This window comes from Elephas maximus, chromosome 11 (assembly GCF_024166365.1).
Source record: "Elephas maximus indicus isolate mEleMax1 chromosome 11, mEleMax1 primary haplotype, whole genome shotgun sequence".
NCBI lineage: Eukaryota > Metazoa > Chordata > Mammalia > Proboscidea > Elephantidae > Elephas > Elephas maximus.
In genome coordinates, this window is record NC_064829.1 from 59,513,002 (window position 1) to 59,535,061 (window position 22,060).

At 35.9% G+C, this 22,060-nt stretch overlaps 1 protein-coding gene across 1 annotated transcript in view; it reads left to right on the forward strand.

Moving 5' to 3' along the window:
- ME2 (malic enzyme 2) overlaps positions 1-22,060 on the forward strand; it is a 74,093-nt gene that overhangs the window by 34,935 nt on the left and 17,098 nt on the right. The window contains exons 4-12 of the mRNA XM_049900473.1: positions 460-609; positions 3,573-3,648; positions 4,740-4,901; positions 6,563-6,666; positions 8,068-8,177; positions 8,278-8,375; positions 8,705-8,818; positions 11,782-11,896; positions 13,598-13,740. Of these exons, the coding sequence (XP_049756430.1) occupies positions 460-609; positions 3,573-3,648; positions 4,740-4,901; positions 6,563-6,666; positions 8,068-8,177; positions 8,278-8,375; positions 8,705-8,818; positions 11,782-11,896; positions 13,598-13,740 (1,072 nt within the window). The remainder of the gene's footprint in view (positions 1-459; positions 610-3,572; positions 3,649-4,739; positions 4,902-6,562; positions 6,667-8,067; positions 8,178-8,277; positions 8,376-8,704; positions 8,819-11,781; positions 11,897-13,597; positions 13,741-22,060) is intronic.

Sequence of the window (22,060 nt, forward strand, 5' to 3'; positions counted from 1 at the left end):
TTATATCCCTGGTCTTCAGAATAGTGCCTGGCATGTAGTTAGTGTTCAGCAAACACTTGAATGAATGCTGTTTTATTCTGCTACCTCATTTACATGTCAGTCTCCTTTTACAAGATTAGTTCCTTTAGAGTAGGGGCCTCATGTTCATCTTTGTATTTCCAATGCCATGCATACGACCTGGCTCACAGCAAAGGCTCAGTAAATGTTAGCTGTTGGTTCTGTTATTTTCTTCTTCATCACCATCATTTTCATCCTCATCATCACCTACCATTAAAGTATATTTTCATTCTTATTAGTTTTTTAATCTTAGTGACAATATAGTGATAATTTAGGGTTTTGGTCTCTTTTGGGGTTTTGGGCGGGGGCTCAGTTTTAGACCTTTAGGTTTAACTTCCAAAAACCAAAACTTGGAATGTTATGCAGGTTGACTTTGACACTGTTTACTGTGCTTAATTTCAGATACATCTATATCATGGGAATTCAGGAAAGAAATGAGAAATTATTTTATAGAATACTAGAAGATGATATTGAAAGTCTAATGCCAATTGTATATACACCGACAGTTGGCCTTGCCTGCTGCCAGTATGGAAACATCTTTAGAAGACCTAAGTAAGGCTTATTTTAAAAAATATGTATGTAAATGATTACATGTAGGGGGGAAAAAAATTACTCCATAATACCTATTACATTTTCATTTTATGTGTTGTAAACTATCCCAATCACATATTTTCTATTTGTGTAGAAATAGCATCATTCATTCCTGACCTTCTTTAAATTATTGTGATTTTTAGGGGATTATTATGTTTTTTTGTACAAAAATAAAATAGTTTTAATTTTGGTGGCAGATTCTCCAGAATTATCATCAAAGTTTTTGGCAATCTGACCACATTAACAAATCGATTATTTCTCAGTTTTTGTCAGCTTTAATTTCTATTTTTTCTTTTCTTTTTTTTATATGAACTTTCATAAATTTTAGTGTAAATAATTCTAGCACCTCCAAATTTTTTAAGTGGAAAGACTATTGGAATGGGTCACTGACTCAAGTCCTTAGCTGAGTCAGCCCAATCCCTCTGAATTTGTTTTTTCATCTGTAAATAGGGATAACAGTACCTGTCAAAGAGCTGTCGAGATTAGATGCAGAAACTGATATGATGGTTCTTTGTAAAATTGTAAGCGTTCTATAAATGTGATTTTCACTTAATTTCAGTTTTCTTGTTCCTTTAACCTAGTAGAATTCTCCTCACTCCTAGTATCTTTCCCGTGTTCAGCTAGCATCGATACAAACGTAGAAATTCAAAACTGTGATAGCATTTACCTTCCATTTCTCCTCCTCTCAGACTTCAATGTGCATGAGAGACATCTGTGAGACTTACTAGAAGTGTTGATAATTATTAAAAGTGTTGATAACCTGTCCACTCCCCTCTCCTTCCCATCCCCGAAATCTGATGAAAGAGAGGTCTGGGGTCCAGATATTAATGAACACACTTAGTGATTTTGTTGCAGATATTCCCCAGAAGACACTTGAGAAACATTGTCTATTCTAGCCCATATGCTGGCATCAGTTAATGTTTCTAAACCATTTTTATGATATATCCCAGCTGTTCAACTCCTTTAAAATAGATTTTTTACTCAGAATAGTATTTCTTCAACCAGATTAAAGGAAGAAGGGAAACAAAAAAACACTGATGCCTGGGCCCCAACCCCAGAGATTCTGATTCAGTTAGTCTAGAGTTAGGCCCAAGTGTTGGTGTCTCATAAAAGCTCCTGGGTGATTCTAATGTGCAAGGATTGAGAATTGACATGAAACATGAGAAGCATAGCTTTTGGGTGAGGCCAGATATTGTGTATTATTTGTGCAGTGTACCGTGCAGTGGTTTTGGGTTCATTTGTTTGTTTTTGCATAGAAGATAATCAGTACATCTTGCTTGGTTGACTGATCCAAACTCCAGGCCAATTAAATCAGACTCTCTGAAGGAAAAATAACTAAAAAGTATATACAAAAGGAAAGGAGAAGGGAAACAGAGTGATTCACTACAAAAAATTAGTTACACACAAAAGAAGGCACTATGGGAGGAAATGAGAGACAAAGAAGATATATTGTTGTTGTTAGGTGCCGTCGAGTAGGTTCCAACTCATAGTGACTCTATAGGACAGAATAGAACTGCTCCACAGGGTTTCCAAGGAGCGGCTGGTGGATTTGAACTGCTCACCTTTTGGTTAGCAGTCAGGCTCTTAACCACTGTGCCACCAGGGCTCCCTTTAAAGGTATAAGGCACACAAAAAACAACAAAATGGCAGAAATGTCTTTCCTTATCAGTAGATACAATGACTATAAATGGACTAAATGCTCCAGTCAAAAGGCAAAATGGCAGAATGAATTAAAAAACATGATCCAACTATACTCTGTCTACAAGAGACACATCTTGGGCCCAAGGACACAAATAGGTTGAAAATGAAAGGATGGAAAAAAATATCCCATGAAAATAGTAACCAAAAGAGAGCTGAGGTGGCAACTTTAATATCAAGGGGAGAAATAGACCATTTTACAATAATAGTTGGAGACCTTAGTACACTACTTTCGATAGTACATAGAATGTCTAGAAAGAAGGTCAATAAAGAAATAGAGGATTTGAACAGCACAGTAAACCAACTAAACCCAGCAAATAGATTGATAGATATAGATCACTGTACCCAGCAACAGCCCAATGTACATTCTTTTCTGGTACACATGGATTATTCCCCAGCATAGACCATATGACGTATTAGATCACAAAGCAAGTCTCAATAAATTTAAAAAGATTAAAGGCATGGTCAGTATCTTCGCCGAACATAATGGCATGAAACTTGAAATCAGAATCTTTGGGCATGGGACCCTGGGCATCTGGCATTTTTCAAAAGCTCATGTGATGATTTTAATTTGCAGCCATGGTTAAGAAATCGCTGAACTGAACTGATGATTTGAGCTAGAACAGTAATGCCAAAGTTAAGATTCCAGCGAGAAAGTTAAGTGTGAGAATCTGACCCTCATCTCTGCCTGACCTATTTTCTAGAATCTGTGTTTCCATTTTTATTTTAAATCTCAATTGGATAACAATATGCTATATTTAAAATATTCATTTTGTCCTAGCCCTCCAGGCGTGCCATCTTTTATGTAAATTTCCTGTGATTTTGTTCCCTCCCTTCCTGTTCTTTCAGATTTCATATTTTGAGTTTCATTGAGTATTAATGATAATTATCCTTATTATGCTCACCTGTTCTAGTGATTTATCTTTATATCATTTTTTACTGGAGCTGTAGCAAGTTTATTTAAACATGAGATGTTGGATACATTTCTTCTTGGGTAAAATAGTCACATCATTTAACAATAATCTTTGTTGCAGCTGTTGTATGAGCAATGTAAGGACAGTTTGGAGTAGTTGAAAATAAGCAGTGTGACTTTAACTAAATCTACTTGGAAATTATACCATGTCTTGATGTTTTATTATAATATCTAGATATTCCAGTTACGAACAGAAACTTACAAACAAACAAAAACTGTTGTGAAATGCAAAGGTGTTTTTGTTCTGTTGCAGGGGATTATTTATTTCAATCTCAGACAGAGGCCATATTAAATCAATTGTGGATAACTGGCCAGAAAATGATGTTAAGGTACTAATAGCACAACCCTCCCTTTCACAATGCTTTTTCTTTCCTTGTAAGTTCCCTCTAAATTTCTGAGAACAGTTTTTCATTGTTGCTCTGATTGATTTTGCACTTACATAAATGCAAAGTTTGTGCTTTGTATCTGAGGATATTATAATAGTGATAGTTACAAACTGGGGAACTGGTATGGAGTTTGACTCAGGAAGGAGTTGGAATCTGTTCATTGTCAGTACAACTGATGTCTTTTGCTTTTTCCATATTCCTTTTCTATTTCAACTAATATTATTTTAGGTAGAGAAAATACCTTAAAATGCCGGAAAAAAATTTTACTCTGGCGGGTGCTGGAGAGGATTGGTTTTGCTCGTTTTCTTCTAAATCTAAGGCAGATTTAGATTCTTAGCAAATATAAAACTTGTGGAGTTTTGAATTTGGCAGACATGAACCTTAGTCTGGCTGACTTTCATAAATAAGACTAAGTAACTTTTATTTTTAAGGTCTTTTGGTAGGCTTTTGTGTTTATTACAGGCAGTAATCTTACATGCCTTTATTTTATGGTTTCCTTACCAAAATATAACATTGGTGAATAATCATTAGTTTAATAATATAGAAAAATATTTGGTCAGTTGATTGAAACTCACGATGTCATCTTAAAATCCTGTAGGTAGGTATATTTTTTTATTCTAGACCTTTTTCTCTTTCAGTGTTATACTAAAGATTTTTTGTTTGTTTGACATAGCTTATGTTTGTTGGAATAGTGTGTTGGAATCTCTTTACCAAAAATTTGTTTATCTCTCCCATATTTAGTTTTTCTGACAGTATTTATGTTGGTCCTCCAGTCAGAAGTATTCTACTCCTAAACCAAAGCCAAAGGGAATTCAAAACTAGTTTTTTTTTTTCTTTTTTTTTTAAACATCTCTTAATAGAAATTCTAGAATTTTAAGTATGACTGGTTGGTTTACTTTGGAAGTTAGTCAAGAAACAATTTTATTTTTAAAAATGAGAGAGAAAGCATATGAAGAAAAGCAGCCTTTTTGAAAATGCTTTTCCCTGGCGTCCCATTTTTGGCACCTTTTAATTGGTATTTTTTTGTTATTAAGGCCGTTGTGGTGACTGATGGAGAGAGAATTCTGGGTCTTGGAGATCTGGGTGTCTATGGAATGGGAATTCCAGTAGGAAAACTTTGTTTGTATACAGCTTGTGCAGGAATACGGCCTGATAAATGCCTGCCTGTGTGTATTGACGTGGGAACTGATAATCCAGTAAGTAACATTATTGTCCCCTTTTGACCCTCCTTCTGTACTTAAAAAATTTTATTATATTCCTTTTTGGATTATAATAATGTAAGAAGAAAATTTTGTGATTAGATGTTAGTCTTTTCCTTAAACTCCACTTTTTTAATTTTATACAAATAATAGTAAGTTAAGCGTATAAATCTAGATAGAGCTTTCATCATTCACAAAAACTAACTCAAAATGGATCACAGACCTAAATGTAAGACAAAACTATATCACTTCTAGAAAATAACCTAGGAAAAACTCTAGGTGACCTTGGGTTTGGCAATGACTTTTTAGATACAACACCAAAAGCATGACCCATAAAGAAAAAATTGATGTTAGATTTTATTAAAACTAAAAACTTCTCCTGTTAAGAAAATGAAAAGACAAGCCACAGACTGGGAGAAAATATTTGTAAAACACATATCCGATAAAGAACTTGTATCCAAAATATAGAAAGAACTCCTAAAATTCAGCAATAAGAAAACAACACAATTACAAAATGAGCAAAAGGTATGAACAGACACCTCACCAAAGAAGATATTATATAGCCGGCAAGTAAGCATATGAAAAGATGCGCAACATCTTATGTCATTGTTGTTAGTTGCCGTTGAGTCAGTTGACATGACTTTTATGTCATTAGGGAATTACTAATGAAAACAATGAGATACCGCTACATGCCTATTAGAATGGCTAAAATCCAAAATGCTGACACCACCAAATGCCGGTGAGGGTGTGGAGCAACAGGACCTTCTGTTCATCATATGAAAAATGGCACATAGCTACTTCAGAAGGCAATTAAGCAGTGTTTTTTACAAAACTAAATATAATCTTACTATCTGATCAAACAGTTGCACTCTTAGGTATTTACCCAACTGATTTGAAAATTTATGTCCACACATGAATGTTTATAGCCACTTTATTCATAATTGCCAAAAACTGGAAGCAAACAAGATGTCCCTCAGTAGGTAAATAGATAAACTGTGGTGTATCCGTATAATGGAATATTACTCAGCAATAAAATGAAATGAGCTACAAGCTGTAAAAAGATACGGATGAATTTTAAATACATACTACTAAATGAAAGCAACCAAGTTGAAAAAGCTACATACTGTATGATTCCAGCTATATGACATCCTGCAAAAGGCAAAACTGTAGAGAAAGTGAAAAGATCAGTGGTTGCCAGAGGAAGGGGAAGGCATGAATAGGTGGAGCATAGAACATTTTTAGGCAATGAAACTATTCTGCATGATACTGTGATAGCGGACATATGACATTATGCATTACCCATAGAACTATGCAGCACAAAGAGTGAACCCTAATGTTAACTGTGGATTGTAGTTAGTAATAATGCATCAATATTAGTTTGTCAATTGTAACCAATGTACCACATGAATACAAGACGTTAATATTAGGAGAGTGTGCGGGGGAAGAGGGGCATATAGCAACTGTCTACTCTCTACAATTTTTTTGAAACCTAAAACAAAAAAATTAAGTATTTTTTGAAAATTTTCTTGAAGAAGGATATTAAGGTTAAAAATGATATTAATAATTGTTTTTAATTTTGGAATTTTTCTTATATAACATGTTTAAACTGGTAATATAATAAAAAGTGGTATTATTTTTACATTTGATTTACTTTCTAGGCACTCTTAAAAGATCCATTTTACTTGGGCTTGTATCAGAAAAGAGATCGCTCACAACGTTATGATGATCTGATTGATGAGTTTATGAAAGCCATTACTGACAGGTATTAAAAAAATACTTGAGTATGTAAAAGCATCTTTAGTTTTTTTTTTTAAAGGACCACAATTTTGTCTTGTTTTCCTTTATCCCTTGTAAAGATAGGCAGCAGGAGCTTAACTTTGATTTTTAGCATTCCTGATTGGATGTGTATACTCCCAGCCTCTATTAATGGCAGGAACATTCACCCTGTTGCTAAGCATTTGATCTTAATGTCATCTTTGACTCTCCCTCTTTCTCCATCAGCCACCCATGCAGGTGGTACTGCCACTCAAGTGCCTCAGAAATATATCTTCTTTTTTCCATTGCCACAGCCTTACTGCAGAGCCTTTTGTCTCTTCTGGATTCTTCTAAAAGTTTCTTATGATTTCTGTCCTCCTCAGTTCATCTCCACCTTACCATCAGATTAATATTTTTAAAACGTGTACTTCATTAGGCCATTCTTTTGCTTGAAGTCTCTTAGTGATTTTCTACTTCCATAAGATAAAGTTTAAAGTCCTTATGTTTATGATCTGGCCCTGGCCAGCCTTTCAAATTACTGGCACATGGAAGATATTTAAAAATTTACTCTTTTTCACAGTCAGAGTTGGCATATCTTAAACTGAACTTTTCTTCTCCCCAGAAATTGCCATCCCTCTTTTCTCCCCCTCATTTCCCTACCTTGGACAACTAAATAAAACCTTCTTAGTCATCCATGTTGCCTTGGCATTTTAACAGCTTCTCCCTCACTTCCCAGTTGGTCCTTAACATCAAGTTCTGTTGGTTCATTTTAATGTCTCATAGTTGTCCCTTTTACTTTCTACGGCTTCTGCTTCAGATCTTCTTGTTCTCATATCACAGTAGCTTCCTAGCTTCTTCTCCTTTCTCGTGTTCCCACACGAATGTATGCTATGCATCACTGACAGGTTCATCCTTCCCAAAGGGATTTGAACATGAATTCATTCCTTCTCTGAAGCCATCGGAGATTCTACACAGGCTGAAGGGTGGAGTCCCCATTCCTTAATTTGGCATTCAAGATTTTCCCTTGTCTGACCCCAACCTACCTTAACTGTCTTATCCCTTATACTGTAATCTGAGCCTGAAATATATAAAAAATATATATATATAGCTAGTGTTCATATGTACTGGATACCGTCGTAGGCACCTGGAAAGAGTTTATATAGATTGTTATCGCATAAGGCCCCGTCACAGTGTGCTACGTTCGTTTTAAGCACCCCATGAATATTTTTTGAATGAGTAATAAATTTCTATATTTTGGGCCTAGTCTCATAGGATCTGAAAAGTGCCAGATGCCCTTAATTGAGCTAACATGTAATACATTATTGTAAAATGCTGTCATAAAGAATGTTAGACAGAAAAGCTGTTTAATAGTAGTATTTTCAGTTATTATGGGGCTTGCTGTTTTTAGATATGGCCGGAACACGCTTATTCAGTTTGAAGACTTTGGAAATCATAACGCATTCAGGTTCTTGAGAAAATATCGAGAAAAATACTGTACCTTCAATGATGATATTCAAGGTAAAGCAAAAAGAAAACTTGAAGGCTTTGATTCCTACTTTAAAACCGTTTTTAATGTGTTCATTTGTTATTTTAAAAAATATTTGTTTTTTGTTTTTAGGGACTGCTGCAGTAGCTCTCGCGGGTCTTCTTGCAGTACAAAAAGTTATTGATAAACCGATCTCAGAACACAAAATCTTATTTCTTGGAGCAGGAGAGGTAAGTTTTGTTAAGCTTCTAAAATTTAAAACAACACCCTCTTTTAGAACTGGAAGGAGAGACAGAATGTTGACATTACATAAAAGATCATTATGACCAAGCTTATAATTTTGTTGAGATGGAGGATATGAATTGAAGACCTCTTTGTAAATTAGGTGATTTAAAATAAGTTTAGAGAGAATATCACAACGAATCAACTTTTGTGTGATTTGTAAGGAACGAGTATTCCTCAAATATTCCTCATAGTATGTGATCTTACTGTATAAAGTAACTAAAGCATTGCAGCATACTGTAGTCTTTATTTTTTTAATTTATGTTTTGTTGGACAGGCTGCTCTTGGAATCGCAAACCTTATAATTATGTCTATGGTGGAAAATGGCCTTTCAGAAGAAGAGGCACAAAAGAAAATCTGGATGTTCGACAAGTTTGGCTTATTAGTTAAGGTAAGGTATTTAAAACTTGGAGAAGCAAAAGAATGTTGTTGCTATAATATTTTAAGTTGAATTTTTAAAATATTATTATTCCTTAAAATCTTACGTCTCACTGGACTATCCAGATTGTACTGATTGGGACATTCCTGTGTATTCTTAACAAAATCCTCCAGTCTCAAACTTCTGTCTTTTAAAAAGACTCTTGCTTCATATTCAAATCATAATCTCTGTGTTGGCACCAGACTTACTCATTCTTTCTTTGTTCTCTGACTCTTAAAAAGTCAAAGAGCTATTGTACAAATAAGGTTGTATTTGACCTTTCTAAAACTAGATTTCTAATGGGAACTAATTAAGTTAAATTGCCAGCAGTACATCTGATATTTGTGCAGGAATTCTTTGACCCTTTGGAGGCCATAATCCTCTCTAGCATTCTAATAAAATCTGTGAATCCTTTTCCAGAGGAGGTACATACTACTAAAACCAAGTCATGGATAAAAGATAAAGAGCTCTTCTCCTAGATTAACTAGTACCCTTTGAGCCTGCCTTTCTTAGCATTGATTGCTGTTTTTATTAGCTTAACAAATATATGTCTTACATTTTGTAATACATTGAAATATAGGTAAACCGCTTTATAGTTGAACCTATCCAGTACACAGTGCTCTTATATTTTTCCTATAATCTAATGCTATACAGCTATTTGTCATTTACATCCATAAAGCAAGCTATTTCAGTGCATTTTGCTTCAGTCCTGAAATTTTTTCTTCTTAATTAGTACCAATATTCTGTTAGTACAAAGAATAAAATAAAAAATATGTGAGTGAAAAATCTTGAGTGCTTAAATTATACATAACTTCAAATAATAGTAGTTTGAAATGTACTAGTCTTATTAGGATAAGGCTTTACATGTGTTGTCTCATTTATCCTCTCAAGAACCTGTAATGTTTTAAAGATGAGGAAACAGGCCCCATCACCTTGTAAATGATGGGGATTGGATTCATAACCAAGTAACCTAACTGTGAAGCCTGTGCACTTAACCATTGAACTGCACTGCCTCCCAAGTGGGCTCTAACTACTGTATTTATTAGCATATAGGACTCAAGGATCATAAGACATCATACCAGTACAAGGATATTGGAGGGATATGCATTTTTACTGGTACACAATTAATTTGGCACTTCTTTTTTGTGACATTGGTTTTCATCAAATGTTTTGTGATTCTTTATAATGTTTGCAGGCCATGTCTAGAATGAAATGGTATTGGTAGCTGCAGTATATTTCTTTAGCCCACATGAGAATCCCTATTCATCTGAGGATATATTTCTTTGAGCGTGTCAGGTAGCTTGACCTATGGACTTTAGTCCTACAGGCCCTAAACACTGCCCTCCTTTTTGAGACTTTGAAAGTTTCCAGTTGAATCCTGTCTTAGTTATCTAGTGCAGCTATAACAGAAATACCACAGGTGGATGGCTTTAACAAAGCGAAATTTATTTTCTCACAGTCTCTACTAGTAGGTTACAAGTCCAAATTCAGGTCTGTCAGCTCTGGAGGAGGGTCCTTGTCCTCAATCTTCCCTGGTTGAGGAGCTTCTCAGGCACAGTGACTCCATGTCCAAAGGACGCGCTCTGCCCCTGGTGCTGCTTTCTTGGTGGTATGAGGTCCCCAGCTCTCTGCTTGCTTTGCTTCCCTTTTATCTCTTTAGAGATAAAAGGTGGTTCAGGCCCCACCCCAGGGAAAATCCCTTTACATTGGCTAATGGATCTGACTTGGGTAAGGGTGGTATTACAATCCCACCCTAATCCTTTTAACATACAATTACAATCATAAAATGGAGAACAACCACACAATACTGGGAGTCGTGGCCTAACCAAGTTGACACATATTTTTGGGGGGACACAGTTCAATTCATGACAAACTCCCGTATTGGAGAGCCTTAGTCCTGGTCAGGACGAGCACAAGAAGCCACCGTTCTGAGAACATGTATCTGTTGAGGCTTTATTTCAGTCCTTTAACTTCCCAGCCAACTGATGATGCCATACTTCTTTTCCCAGCCCCTGCTGGTTCTTATCTGGGTTATTCTGGAGTTCCGATGGAAAAATTCTCTTTTCAGGGGAGGTCTTCTCTTTTGCTGATAGGAGCATATGGGTTTCTCAGCCTAGTTGGGTTTTGCATTCAGTATGTTTTTGCCTGATTTAAATCTTTGAGAAAGCCTTCATTATCCTAGTCTGTTAGTGGTACCTCTCCTGGATTTGTAGCACTAATAAGAACTTCATTCTTACAGGTTTTGACCAGGGATTTGTAGGGGAAGTGTAGCATATATCTTCATGTAGCCATCTTGAACCAGAATTCCCTATTCCCCTTGTTTCTGAATTCTTGGTACTACCAGTCCTCAATCTCTAGCTGCAATTCTAAGATCCTAAAAACTCTGAAATTCAATTTTTTTTTTTTTCCTGAAATTCATTTGGTAACAAATCTGACTGACCTGACTTATCTGGTAGTAAACTTGACCTGAACTACTGTGAGGCTAATTTGTAGTCTTAACCTCTCATACTTGGTGTGACTCTTCATAAGTTGTGTACAACTGTGGGGTGCTATGTAATTGGTGGGGTTTGTAATGCTTGATTTATTACTATATTACATTTCTAAAATATGAAAAATTTTGAATTCCAAAACACATGTAGCCCGGAAAAGGCATTGTAGACCTTTGTGCCATATTGGATTTAGGAGAAATTCACAGCGTAGATGAGTTTTTGAGAGAGACTAGAAAGTTTCTAGGTATTTATGGGATTTGATTTATATTTTATATTTGAGTTTACACTGTGAAGGTAGCATTGGAAGATGTGGGTTGAAGAGAACAGTAGATGAAAATGAAAAGACATTTCTATTATAGAAATAATATCTGACTCATAATGATTTCTCTTCAGTTAATTCTAAGTATGCATCCAGTGAAAAATACTGTATTTTATCTAAAAATTCAGGGACGGAAATCTAAAATAGATACTCATCAGGAACCATTTGCTCACCTAGCCCCAGAGAGCATACCTAATACTTTTGAAGATGCAGTAAATGTACTTAAGCCTTCAGCTATAATTGGTGAGTAAAGTTGTTGGTAAATAATTTATTTAAATGTATGTTGCCTATCATAACTACCATGTAAATTACTAAAAATGAACTGACAGGTTTTTCTCTAGCTTTCAGCATATACGTTAGCTTTTCTCTGATAGCTTTTTGGTTACACTGCATGAAAGTTCAGTTAAGGGATGTGTCTTACACTTTCAAGTCCTAGAAACTATGCAGTTCATCATGCTTTGCTTTTAGGGTTGGTGTGACTGTTGGACCCAAAACCTGGAAAAGAGCAGGGTGATTTGACAGACTGTAAGGCAGGTCCTACGTGGAGGCAAAATTTTTCATTGACGACAAAGCTGAAAACTTTTGGTGCGTTTTGAGAGTCAGGTGTTGCGTACATAGACTGTTATTAGATGGTGCCAACAGGGCATGAAGTTCTCAGCAAATAAAGTAAAAGTCTTTTAAAAGAGGAGCTATTTAATTTTCAGTATGGCTATAGGATTTTAATCTACAATATTTCTTGTAATTTTATCAATTTCATGAAAGATACCTAGATGAGTATATCCCTAAAACCCAAAACCAAACCCATTACTACTGAATCGATTCAGGCTCTATAGGACAAAGTAGAACTGCCCCATAGGGTTCCAAGGCAGTAATCTTTATGGAAGCAGACTGCCACATCTTTCTCACACGGAGCGGCTGGTGGGTTCAAATCATCAACCTTTTGGTTAGCAGACAAGTACTTAACTGCTATACCATCAGGGCTCCTTGAATATTATCCCTATTGAATGTCAGACAGTAAAACAAAATCACAACCACAGAGTTCCAGTGGTGATGGATCTGTAAGAATTTGTTCACATACCTTCACATAGAGAAACACTGGTGTTTTACATAGGAAAACAAGTCCAGAGATGCTAAGCAACTTGCCCCAATTCTGACAATATTTCATATAGCCAGTAGGGATGGAGCGAGTACTAAAACCCAGGTCTCCAGATCAGTTTTCTCTGTCATATAACAGAGTTTATAAAAATTGAATTAAAAATTATTTTCACTGTATTTAATATTAGTATTCTTACTGGATGAAATGTATGAGTACTTATCCCCAAATTCCCACCCAGGGCAAGGTATTCTTCCTTCCTGTTGTGCTTCCATAACTCATTATCTGGGTTATTCTGGAGTTCTAGGCCAACGCCTATTACAGGCTTTCTGATTTTTTTGTTGCTGTTTTTTTTCCTCAGCTCTAAGCTGCCTGCATTATACTTGTTTTATATCCTAATGGTATAATACAGTACCTGAGACATTGTGGGGGCATAATAAAAGGTTGTTAAACTGAACTGTATCAAGAAAATGGATTGCTGTAGTCAAAATAACCTGTGATCCCTTCTGAATTCCTATTATGCTGTAATGAGTACCACGGAGTTTAACAGTTGAGACACGAGATTTGTCTTAGAGTGGCGGAGATGGTCCTACACATTTTTTTCTAATTTTCCATGACTTAGTATATATGTGTGGCAGACAGTAAATATTTAAATAAAGTATTGCGCTGTTTTTTCTTTCAGATTTGAAATTGTGTTCCCATAGCAGCATCTTAGCAATGTGAAATCTTTCTTTGTAATGGGCATTTATCTGTGACTTTGCTATGGTAAACTGACCGTAGAAATGCTGTTAATAAGAATTGCTTTCTAATACCAGTAATGAAGCTGTTCTTTTCCTCGTTATTTATTACAGGAGTTGCAGGTGCTGGCCGACTTTTTACTCCTAATGTAATCAAAGCCATGGCCTCTATCAATGAAAGACCGGTCATATTTGCCTTAAGCAATCCTACAGCAAAGGCTGAATGCACGGCTGAGGAAGCATATACACTTACAGAGGTATTAATCCATATAATCACATGAGTGGATTAGTTTTCTGTATTTTCCATTGTAGCTTGTTAGTTACACATTCTTGCATAATTCTAGTGGTTACCCTAGAGATTACAGTGTGCATCCATGGGTCAGCAAAGAGTCAGAACTGACTCGACCGCAACGGATTTGGTTTTTAGTTTGTACCACTTCTGTAAAGTAATTACCTTTAACTCCATTTTAACCTTATTGCACCTTTTGGGCCATTGTTGTGAATTTTAATTCTGCTTGTATTTTAAACCGCAAAAGACATTATTGTTGTTCTATTCAAAATTATTTAGATTTACTACATTTTTTCTCTTGCTCTTCATACCTGTGTGTCTGTGCTTCTATCTAGGATTATTTTCCTTCTACCTGAAGAACTCCTTTTAACATGTCCTTACCTGTGGGTCTGGTGAATTCTCTTAGTTCTTTCTGTGTCTGCAGATTTCTTTATTTTGCTTTCATCTTAAAGGACATTTTTACAGTGCATAGACTTAAAGGCTGGTAGTTATTTCAGCACCTTGAAGATACCTTGTTGCTTTCTGACTTGTATTTTCCGTCTGATAAATCATTTGGCATCGTTGTTTTAGGTTTGAGCAGTTTCCCTATGTATGATAGGCCCAGTTTTCTTTGTCTTTATTCCACCTGGGGATTATAATGCTCCTGAATCGGTGACTTGATGTCTTTTTTATCTGTCCTGGAAGAATTTCAGCCAGTATCTCTGCTTTGGCCACATTTTCTCTTTGCTCCTCTGGGACTCCAGCTGCAGGAATGTAAGACTTTTCCACCATCCGCCATACATCTCTTCAACTATTTCCTATATATTCTATTCTATTTTTTTTTTTTTTTAACTCCCTGTACTTTAGTCTGGTGATTTTCTTTGGACCTATTGGGCTTATCTTCCAGCTCACAGATATCTTTTTTCAGCTGCACTAATCTATTGTTAGGTTCTTAATTTCTATTGTTGTATTCTTCATTTTTAGAATTTCTATTTTCTTCTTATAATAATTTCTTAATTCAGTGACACAGACTTAAATCATGTATTAGAGAAGTAATCGTTTTTACATACGGCCTTCTTGCCCTCATGTTTTGGGAAACAGTTCTTTTTACCCTCTTTAAATGCGTCTTTATCAGTGTTTGTCTTCATTAGGGCTTTTTTTTTTTTTTTTTTGAGTCATCTGACAGTTGTCTGGAACAAATCTTTGCTTCTATCCAGGTTGTTTGAGATCAGTTCTTTTGAATCCATTGATGCCCCTACTGGAAGGAAGGTTTATCCCAATTACAAGTACCTGTTTGTATGCCCTTAGGACAGTTGTTTTTTCCTACCATTCTGTAGACATATGTTTGTAATCTTCATAATGCAGTCACTTTCCGTATTGTTCTTGTAAGTGATCTTTAACTGTTTCTAGGAAGTGATATTTGCAGACTTATTTACAGTGATATCTGGCAGTTATAACTGTTAAGACCTTGAGGATGATAAATAAATTTGTGACAAATGTTTTCATCTCTCCTCTTTTAAAAAATTTTTAATGGAAAATTTCAAACATATACAAAAGTAGAATAGTATATTCAACACCCATGTACCAGTCAAACACAGTTAGCTCATCGCCAGTCTTGTTTCACCTACTCCCACCCTCCCCCGGGATTATTTTGAAGCAGATCATATCATCATATCATTTCCTTATAATTATTATGGTATATATCTCTAAAAGTTAAGGATTCTTTTAAAAATATTATCACAGTACTGTTACACCTTACAATTTTAACAATAATCTTAAACACTTATTTGATCCTTTTGTACAGCTTGCCATTTCTGCTGAAATTTTTACCTTATCGTTTAATTTCTTGAATAAATGAATGATTATTTTAAAATTAATGTTCAGTAGTTCTTAATATCTCAACTCTCAGTGAGTCTGTTTCTGTTATCTATTTTTTGGTGGGGTTTTTTTTGTTGTTTTGTTTTTGTTTTTTTCCTCTTGGTCATCAGTTCTTGCCTTTTTGTAAGCCTGGTTGTTTTTTATTGAATGCTGGATAGTGTGGATAATAATTGTACTGATAATTCGAGGCTCTAGATAAAGTTATTTTCCTCTACAGGAGCTGTACCTTTTCTTCTGGAGGCTAGTAGGCTGGGGCAGATCACCCTAATCAGGTCACCTTTTCTCTTTTGACGTGAACTCCTTTGGGTGCCATTCAGAAGCCCTGGGGTGTTTACTAGCACTCCTCATTCTTCGTGGACCCTGAGCTTAATTTTTCTTTCCAGCATCATGAGACTCCTGATAGCTTTGCATATCAGGCTCTCAGCCACACTTTTGCTTTTGAAATCAGAAATCACCTTGAGGGGGAAAGCTTCAAATGCTGGGCCCCTATCTTACCTTCTTCTTCTTTTGGATTTTGGGTATCTCCCACCCCTAAGCTCTCATTATCTTGGTAGTGATTGGCTTCCTTCAAAAAAAATTTTTTAAAGTACATTTTGTCCAGTGTTCCTTTTTGTTACCAGAGGGAGAACTGGTAATAAAACAACCCAGGAGACCATTGCCAACACAGAGCTCCCAGAACTTTCTGAACGTAATATTCATGCTCTTGATACAGTTAGCATTTTTTTCTCATTGTTAAAAATTTTATGCTGATACATGTATTTCTTCAAAATTCCTGTTGTTTCTATGTCACTCTCTGATAGTCAAAATATTTTTTACTTGTGATTTCCAACTATGCTGCTTTTACTTAATAATTATAATTATGACACCTGTAGTAATAATTGAAATCTTTTAAAGTCATCTACAAAGTCAGCATATAGATATAAAAAAACAAACCAAAAAATCAGTCTCTATAGTTTTCTGTCTTAACTGGTTTACCAAACTATCATATTACTTGTTTTTAGCCTGATTGCTCACCCTACTCACCAGTCTTTACTACTTAAAACTAATGGTTATTGCGCCAAGAAACCTTAATCTTACGCAATGATTATTGATCAGTATACTCAATACTTCTAAAATATAAAAATTTTAAATCTTTTGAAGAGTACATATCACTAGAAGACTGTTCGAGTATTTAAGAATTTAATTTTTAGAATCAGTGTTGTTATAATAAATGCACACCATTGGAATGAATAGAAACTCCCCGAGGAGACTGTTTTGATATATAGTGTATTGTATCAATTTTAAGATGCAGATTTTTTATATTTTTTGTAACTTTAAAATTGTGCTGTCTCTTTCAAAAAGTAATAATTAAACATTGTCATAGTTTAATTTACAACAGCCTTCCTTCTTAAAAATAATAGCAAAAATTTTTGTGTACTTGCAGTCACCTCTTAAACGTTTGTCTCTAGTTTTCAGTACAGAGATATCTTGGTGTTACTCTAGCACCCTCTGCTGCTCGGTAAAAAAAAAATTTTGACGTCCCCATTTTAATGGTCAGTTGCTTATAGAACAAATAGGCTAGCTTGGACTTCAAAATCAGAGTGCTGGTATCATTAAGGTTTGGCCATGTTTAAGCTATGAGTTGATTATGGGGAGGAAAGGGATGGCCCAGAGAAGGTGAACTGCTGAGGAATCTTGCCGTTCTAGAGGACATTCCCAAGATCTTTATAAATCTTCAATTTTAGTGCTATCGTGAGAATATAACATTACTCCTCTAAAGTGCCATGTTATATAGTCTAATTTATAAAGCTGTTAAAATTAATCATGTCACAAAAATAATCTCTCCCTTATTCTCTTACATCATTATGTGGTAACATGTATAACATTAACCATGAACTAACTTTAATCTGCAAAGAAACAAAATTTTCATCACAAGTAGGGAATGATATAGGTATATGTAGACTACACCCTTCAGTGTGGATTACACCTTAACATAAAGAAAACAAAATTCTACTCAACTGGACCCATAAGCAACATCATGATAAATGGAGAAAATATTGAAGTTTTCAGGGATTTCATTTTACTTGTGTCTTAGTTATCTAGTGCTGCTATAACAGAAATACACAAGTTGATATGTTTAACAAAAAGAAATTTACTCTGTCACAGTCTAGGAGGCTAGAAGTCTGTATTCAGGGTGCCAGCTCCCGGGATAGGCTCTCTCTCTGTCTCTCTCTGTGTCAGCTCTAGGGGAAAGTCCTTGTCATCAATCTTCCCCTGATCTAGGAGATTCTTAGTGCAGGAACCCTGGGTCCAAAGGATGCGTTCTTGGTGGCATGAGGTCCGCCTGTCTCTCTGCTCGCTTCTCTCTTTTATATCTCAAAAAGAGATTGACTCAAGACACAACCTAATCTTGTAGATTGAGTCCTGCCTCATTAACATAACTACCTCTAATCCTATCTCCTTAACATTATAGAGGTAGGATTTACAACATATAGGAAAATCACATCAGATGACAAAATGGTGGACAGCTGGGAATCATGGCCTAGCGAAGTTGACACTCATTTTGGGGGGATGCAATTCAACCCATAACAGCTTGGATCCACAATCAACACCTATGGAAGCAGCAGTCAGGAAATCAAATGACACATCACATTGGGCAGATCTGCTACAAAAGACCTCTTTAAAGGGTTCAAAAGCAAAAATGTCACCTTGAGGACTAAGGTGTGCCTGACATATTTTCAGTTGCCTCATATGCATGCAAAAGCTGGACACTGAATAAGGAAGACTAAAAAAGATGATATCTTTGAATTATGATACTGGCAAAGAATATTGAATATACCGTGGACTGCCAGAAGAACAAACAAATCTGTCTTGGAAGAAGTACCGCCAGAATGCTCCTTAGAAGTGAGGCTGATGAGACTTCGTCTCACATGCTTTGGACATGTTATCAAGAGGGACCAGTCTCTGGAGAAGGACATCATGCTTGGTAAAGTTAGTGGGTCACCGAAAAAGAAGAAGACCCTCAACAAGATGAATTGACACAGTGGCTACAGCAATGGGCTCAAACATAGTATTGATTGTGAAGATGGCACAGGACCAGACAGTGTTTCATTCTGTTGTAATAGGGTCACTATGAATCAGAACTGACTTGATGGTATGTCTTATAAAAGTAATTACTATGCATTGTAGACCTTCAGATTGCCCAAAGAGTCAAAATCTTGAATGTTAAATCCACTAATGCCACGGGTCTACTATACTTGAAAAAATAATCACTCTTGGGATAGTATGTCTTTTTAGCTCTGGAGAAAAGAAGACAACACAGTATCCAGACACTTAATAATAACATGATAATTTGTCCATCCTACTCTGGAGATAATTCATATTCTATAAATCACCTTTTACCTCAATCCAAGAGGCTGTTTAAACATGTTGTTGTTAGATCCTGTCAAGTTGGTTCTGACTCACAGTGACCCTGTGTACACTAGAACAAAACACTGCCCAGTCCTGCACCATCCTCATGATCATTGTTATGCTTGAGCCCATTGTTACAGCCACTGTGTATTATTGAGTATTTTAAGATAAATTTTCTATTTGTGATCTATCACTATTATCTCCTTGCTCTTTGTCTTTTTTTAGGGGGAGACATTTGTGGGAAAAAAATAATACAAAAAAATTTGTTTTATAAATTAACTTTCAGGTGCATTTCAATTGCACAGGCAATCTAATTTTCTTAGAAATACTGAATGAGACAGTAACATTTATTCTATGTCACCAAAGAGCACAGTACTGAAATCAATGGATACAGCAATTTGGAGACTTTATTTTCTTCGACAAGGCACTTGGCACCAATATATCTGAGGAAAAATAAGATAAAAGAATTAAGAAAAATGAAGAAAACTTAAGAGTGATATGGGACTCTATCAAGAGAAATAACCTACAAGCAATTGCAGTACCAGAACAGGAAGGGACAACAGAAAATACAGAGAGAATTATTAAAGTTTCGTTGGCAGAAAACTTCTCTCATATCATGAAAGATAAGAAGATATCTGTCCAAGATGCTCATCAAACTCTACGTAAGGTAGATTTTAAAAGAAAGTCACCAAGACATATTATAATCAAACTTGCCAAAACCAAAGATAGAGAATTTTAAGAGCAGCTAGGAATAAATGAAAAGTCACCTGAAAAGGAGAGTCAAGAAGAATAAGCTCGGACTACTCAGCAGAAACCATGCAGGCAAGAAGGCAATGGGATGATTTATATAAAGCATTGAAGGAAAAAAAAATTGCCTGCCAAGAATCATATATCCAGCAAAACTCTCTCAAATATGGAGGTGAAATTAGGACATTTTCAGATAAACAGAACTTTAGGGAATTCATAAAAACCAAAGCAAAACTACAAGAAATACTAGAGGGAGTACTTTGGTTAGAAGATCAACAATATCAATTATCAACCCAAGACTCGAACACTGGACAGAGCAATCAGAGATCACCCCAGACAGTGAAATCACAAAAATAAATCAAGATAAAAAAATGCTTGAAACAGGGAAACAGCAACGTCATTACGTAAAAGAAGACAACATTTAAATAATAAAGAGGGACTAAGAAATGTAGTTATAGATCTTTCATATGGAGAGGAAGACAAGGCGATATAAAGAAATAAAGGTTAGGTTTAAACTTAGAGAAATAGGGGTAAATATTAAGGTAACCACAAAGGAGACTAACTATCCTACTCATCAAAATAAAATACAAGAAAAAAATGAGACTCAGCAGATAGAAAATCAACAACAACGAGTAAGAGGAAAACACAATATATAAAGCTGAACTACTCAGCACAAAAAATTAAGTGGGAAAAAGAAACTGTCAACAACACACAAAAAAAGACATCAAAATGACACCACTAAACTCATACCTATCTGTAATTACGCTGAGCGTAAATAGACTAAATGCACCAATAAAGAGACAGAGAGTGGCAGAATGGATTAAAAAACAAGAGACACATCTTAGACTTAGAGACACAAACAAACTAAAACTCAAAGGATGGAAAAAATATATATCCAGCAAATAAGCATCAAAAAAGAGCAGGACAACTGGACTGGACCAAAAGCAAAGAAGTTTCCTGGATAAACTGAATGCTTCGAAGGTCAGCAGAGCAAGGTCGGGGGTTTGGGGACTATGGCTTTAGGGAACATCTAAGTCAATTGGCAAAATAAATTCTATTAAAACATTCTGCATCCCACTTTGAAGTGTGGCGTCTGGGGTCTTAAATGCTAACAAGCGGCCGTCTAAGATGCATCAACTGGTCTCAACCCACCCGGATCAAAGGAGAATGAAGAACACCAAGGTCACAAGATAATTATGAGCCCAAGAGACAGAAAGGGCCACATGAACTAGAGATTTATATCATCCTGAGACCAGAAGAACCAGGTGGTACCCGACCAAAACCGATGACTGCCCTGCCAGGAAGCATAACAGAGAACCCCTGAGGGAGCAGGAGAACAGTGGGATGCAGACCCCAAATTCTCATAAAAAGACCAGACTTAATGGTCTGACTGAGACTAGAAGAATCCCGGCGGTCATGGTCCCCAAAACTTCTATTGGCCCAGGATAGGAACCATTCCTGAAGACAACTCATCAGACGTGGAATGGACTGGACAATGGGTTGGAGAGAGATGCTGATGAAGAGTGAGCTACTTGTATCAGGTGGACACTTGAGACTGTGTTGGCACCTCCTGTCTGGAGGGGAGATGGGAGGGTAGAGAGGGTTAGAAACGGGCAAAACGGTCACAAAAGGAGAGACTAGAAGGAGGGAGCAGGCTGACTCATTAGGGGGAGAGTAAATGGGAGTATGGAGTAAGGTGTGTATAAGTTTATACGTGAGAGACTGACTTGATTTGTAAACTTTCACTTAAAGCACAATAAAAATTATTAAAAAAAGAGTAGGAGTGGCAGTATTAATTTCTGACAAAACAGACTTTAAAGTTAAATCTATCACAAAGGACAAGGAGGAACACTATATAATGATTAAAGGGAGAAGATACCAGGAGTCTATAACCATATTAAATATTTATGCATCCAATGACAGGGCTGCAAGATATATAAAACAAACTGACAGCATTGAAAAGTGAGATAGACAGCTCCACAATTATAGTAGGAGACTTCAACATACCACTTTTGTTGAAGGACAAGACATCCAGAAAGAAGCTCAATAAAGACACGGAAAATCTAAATGCCACGATCAACCAACTTGACCTCATAGACATACACAGAACACTTCACCCAACAGCAACCCAGTATACTTTCTTTTCTATTACACATGGAACATTCTCTAGAATAGACCACATATTAGGTCATAAAGCAAGCCTTAGCAGAATCCAAAACATTGAAATATTACAAAGCATCCTCTCTGACCATAAGGCCATAAAAGTGGAAATTAATAACAGAAAAAGCAGGGAA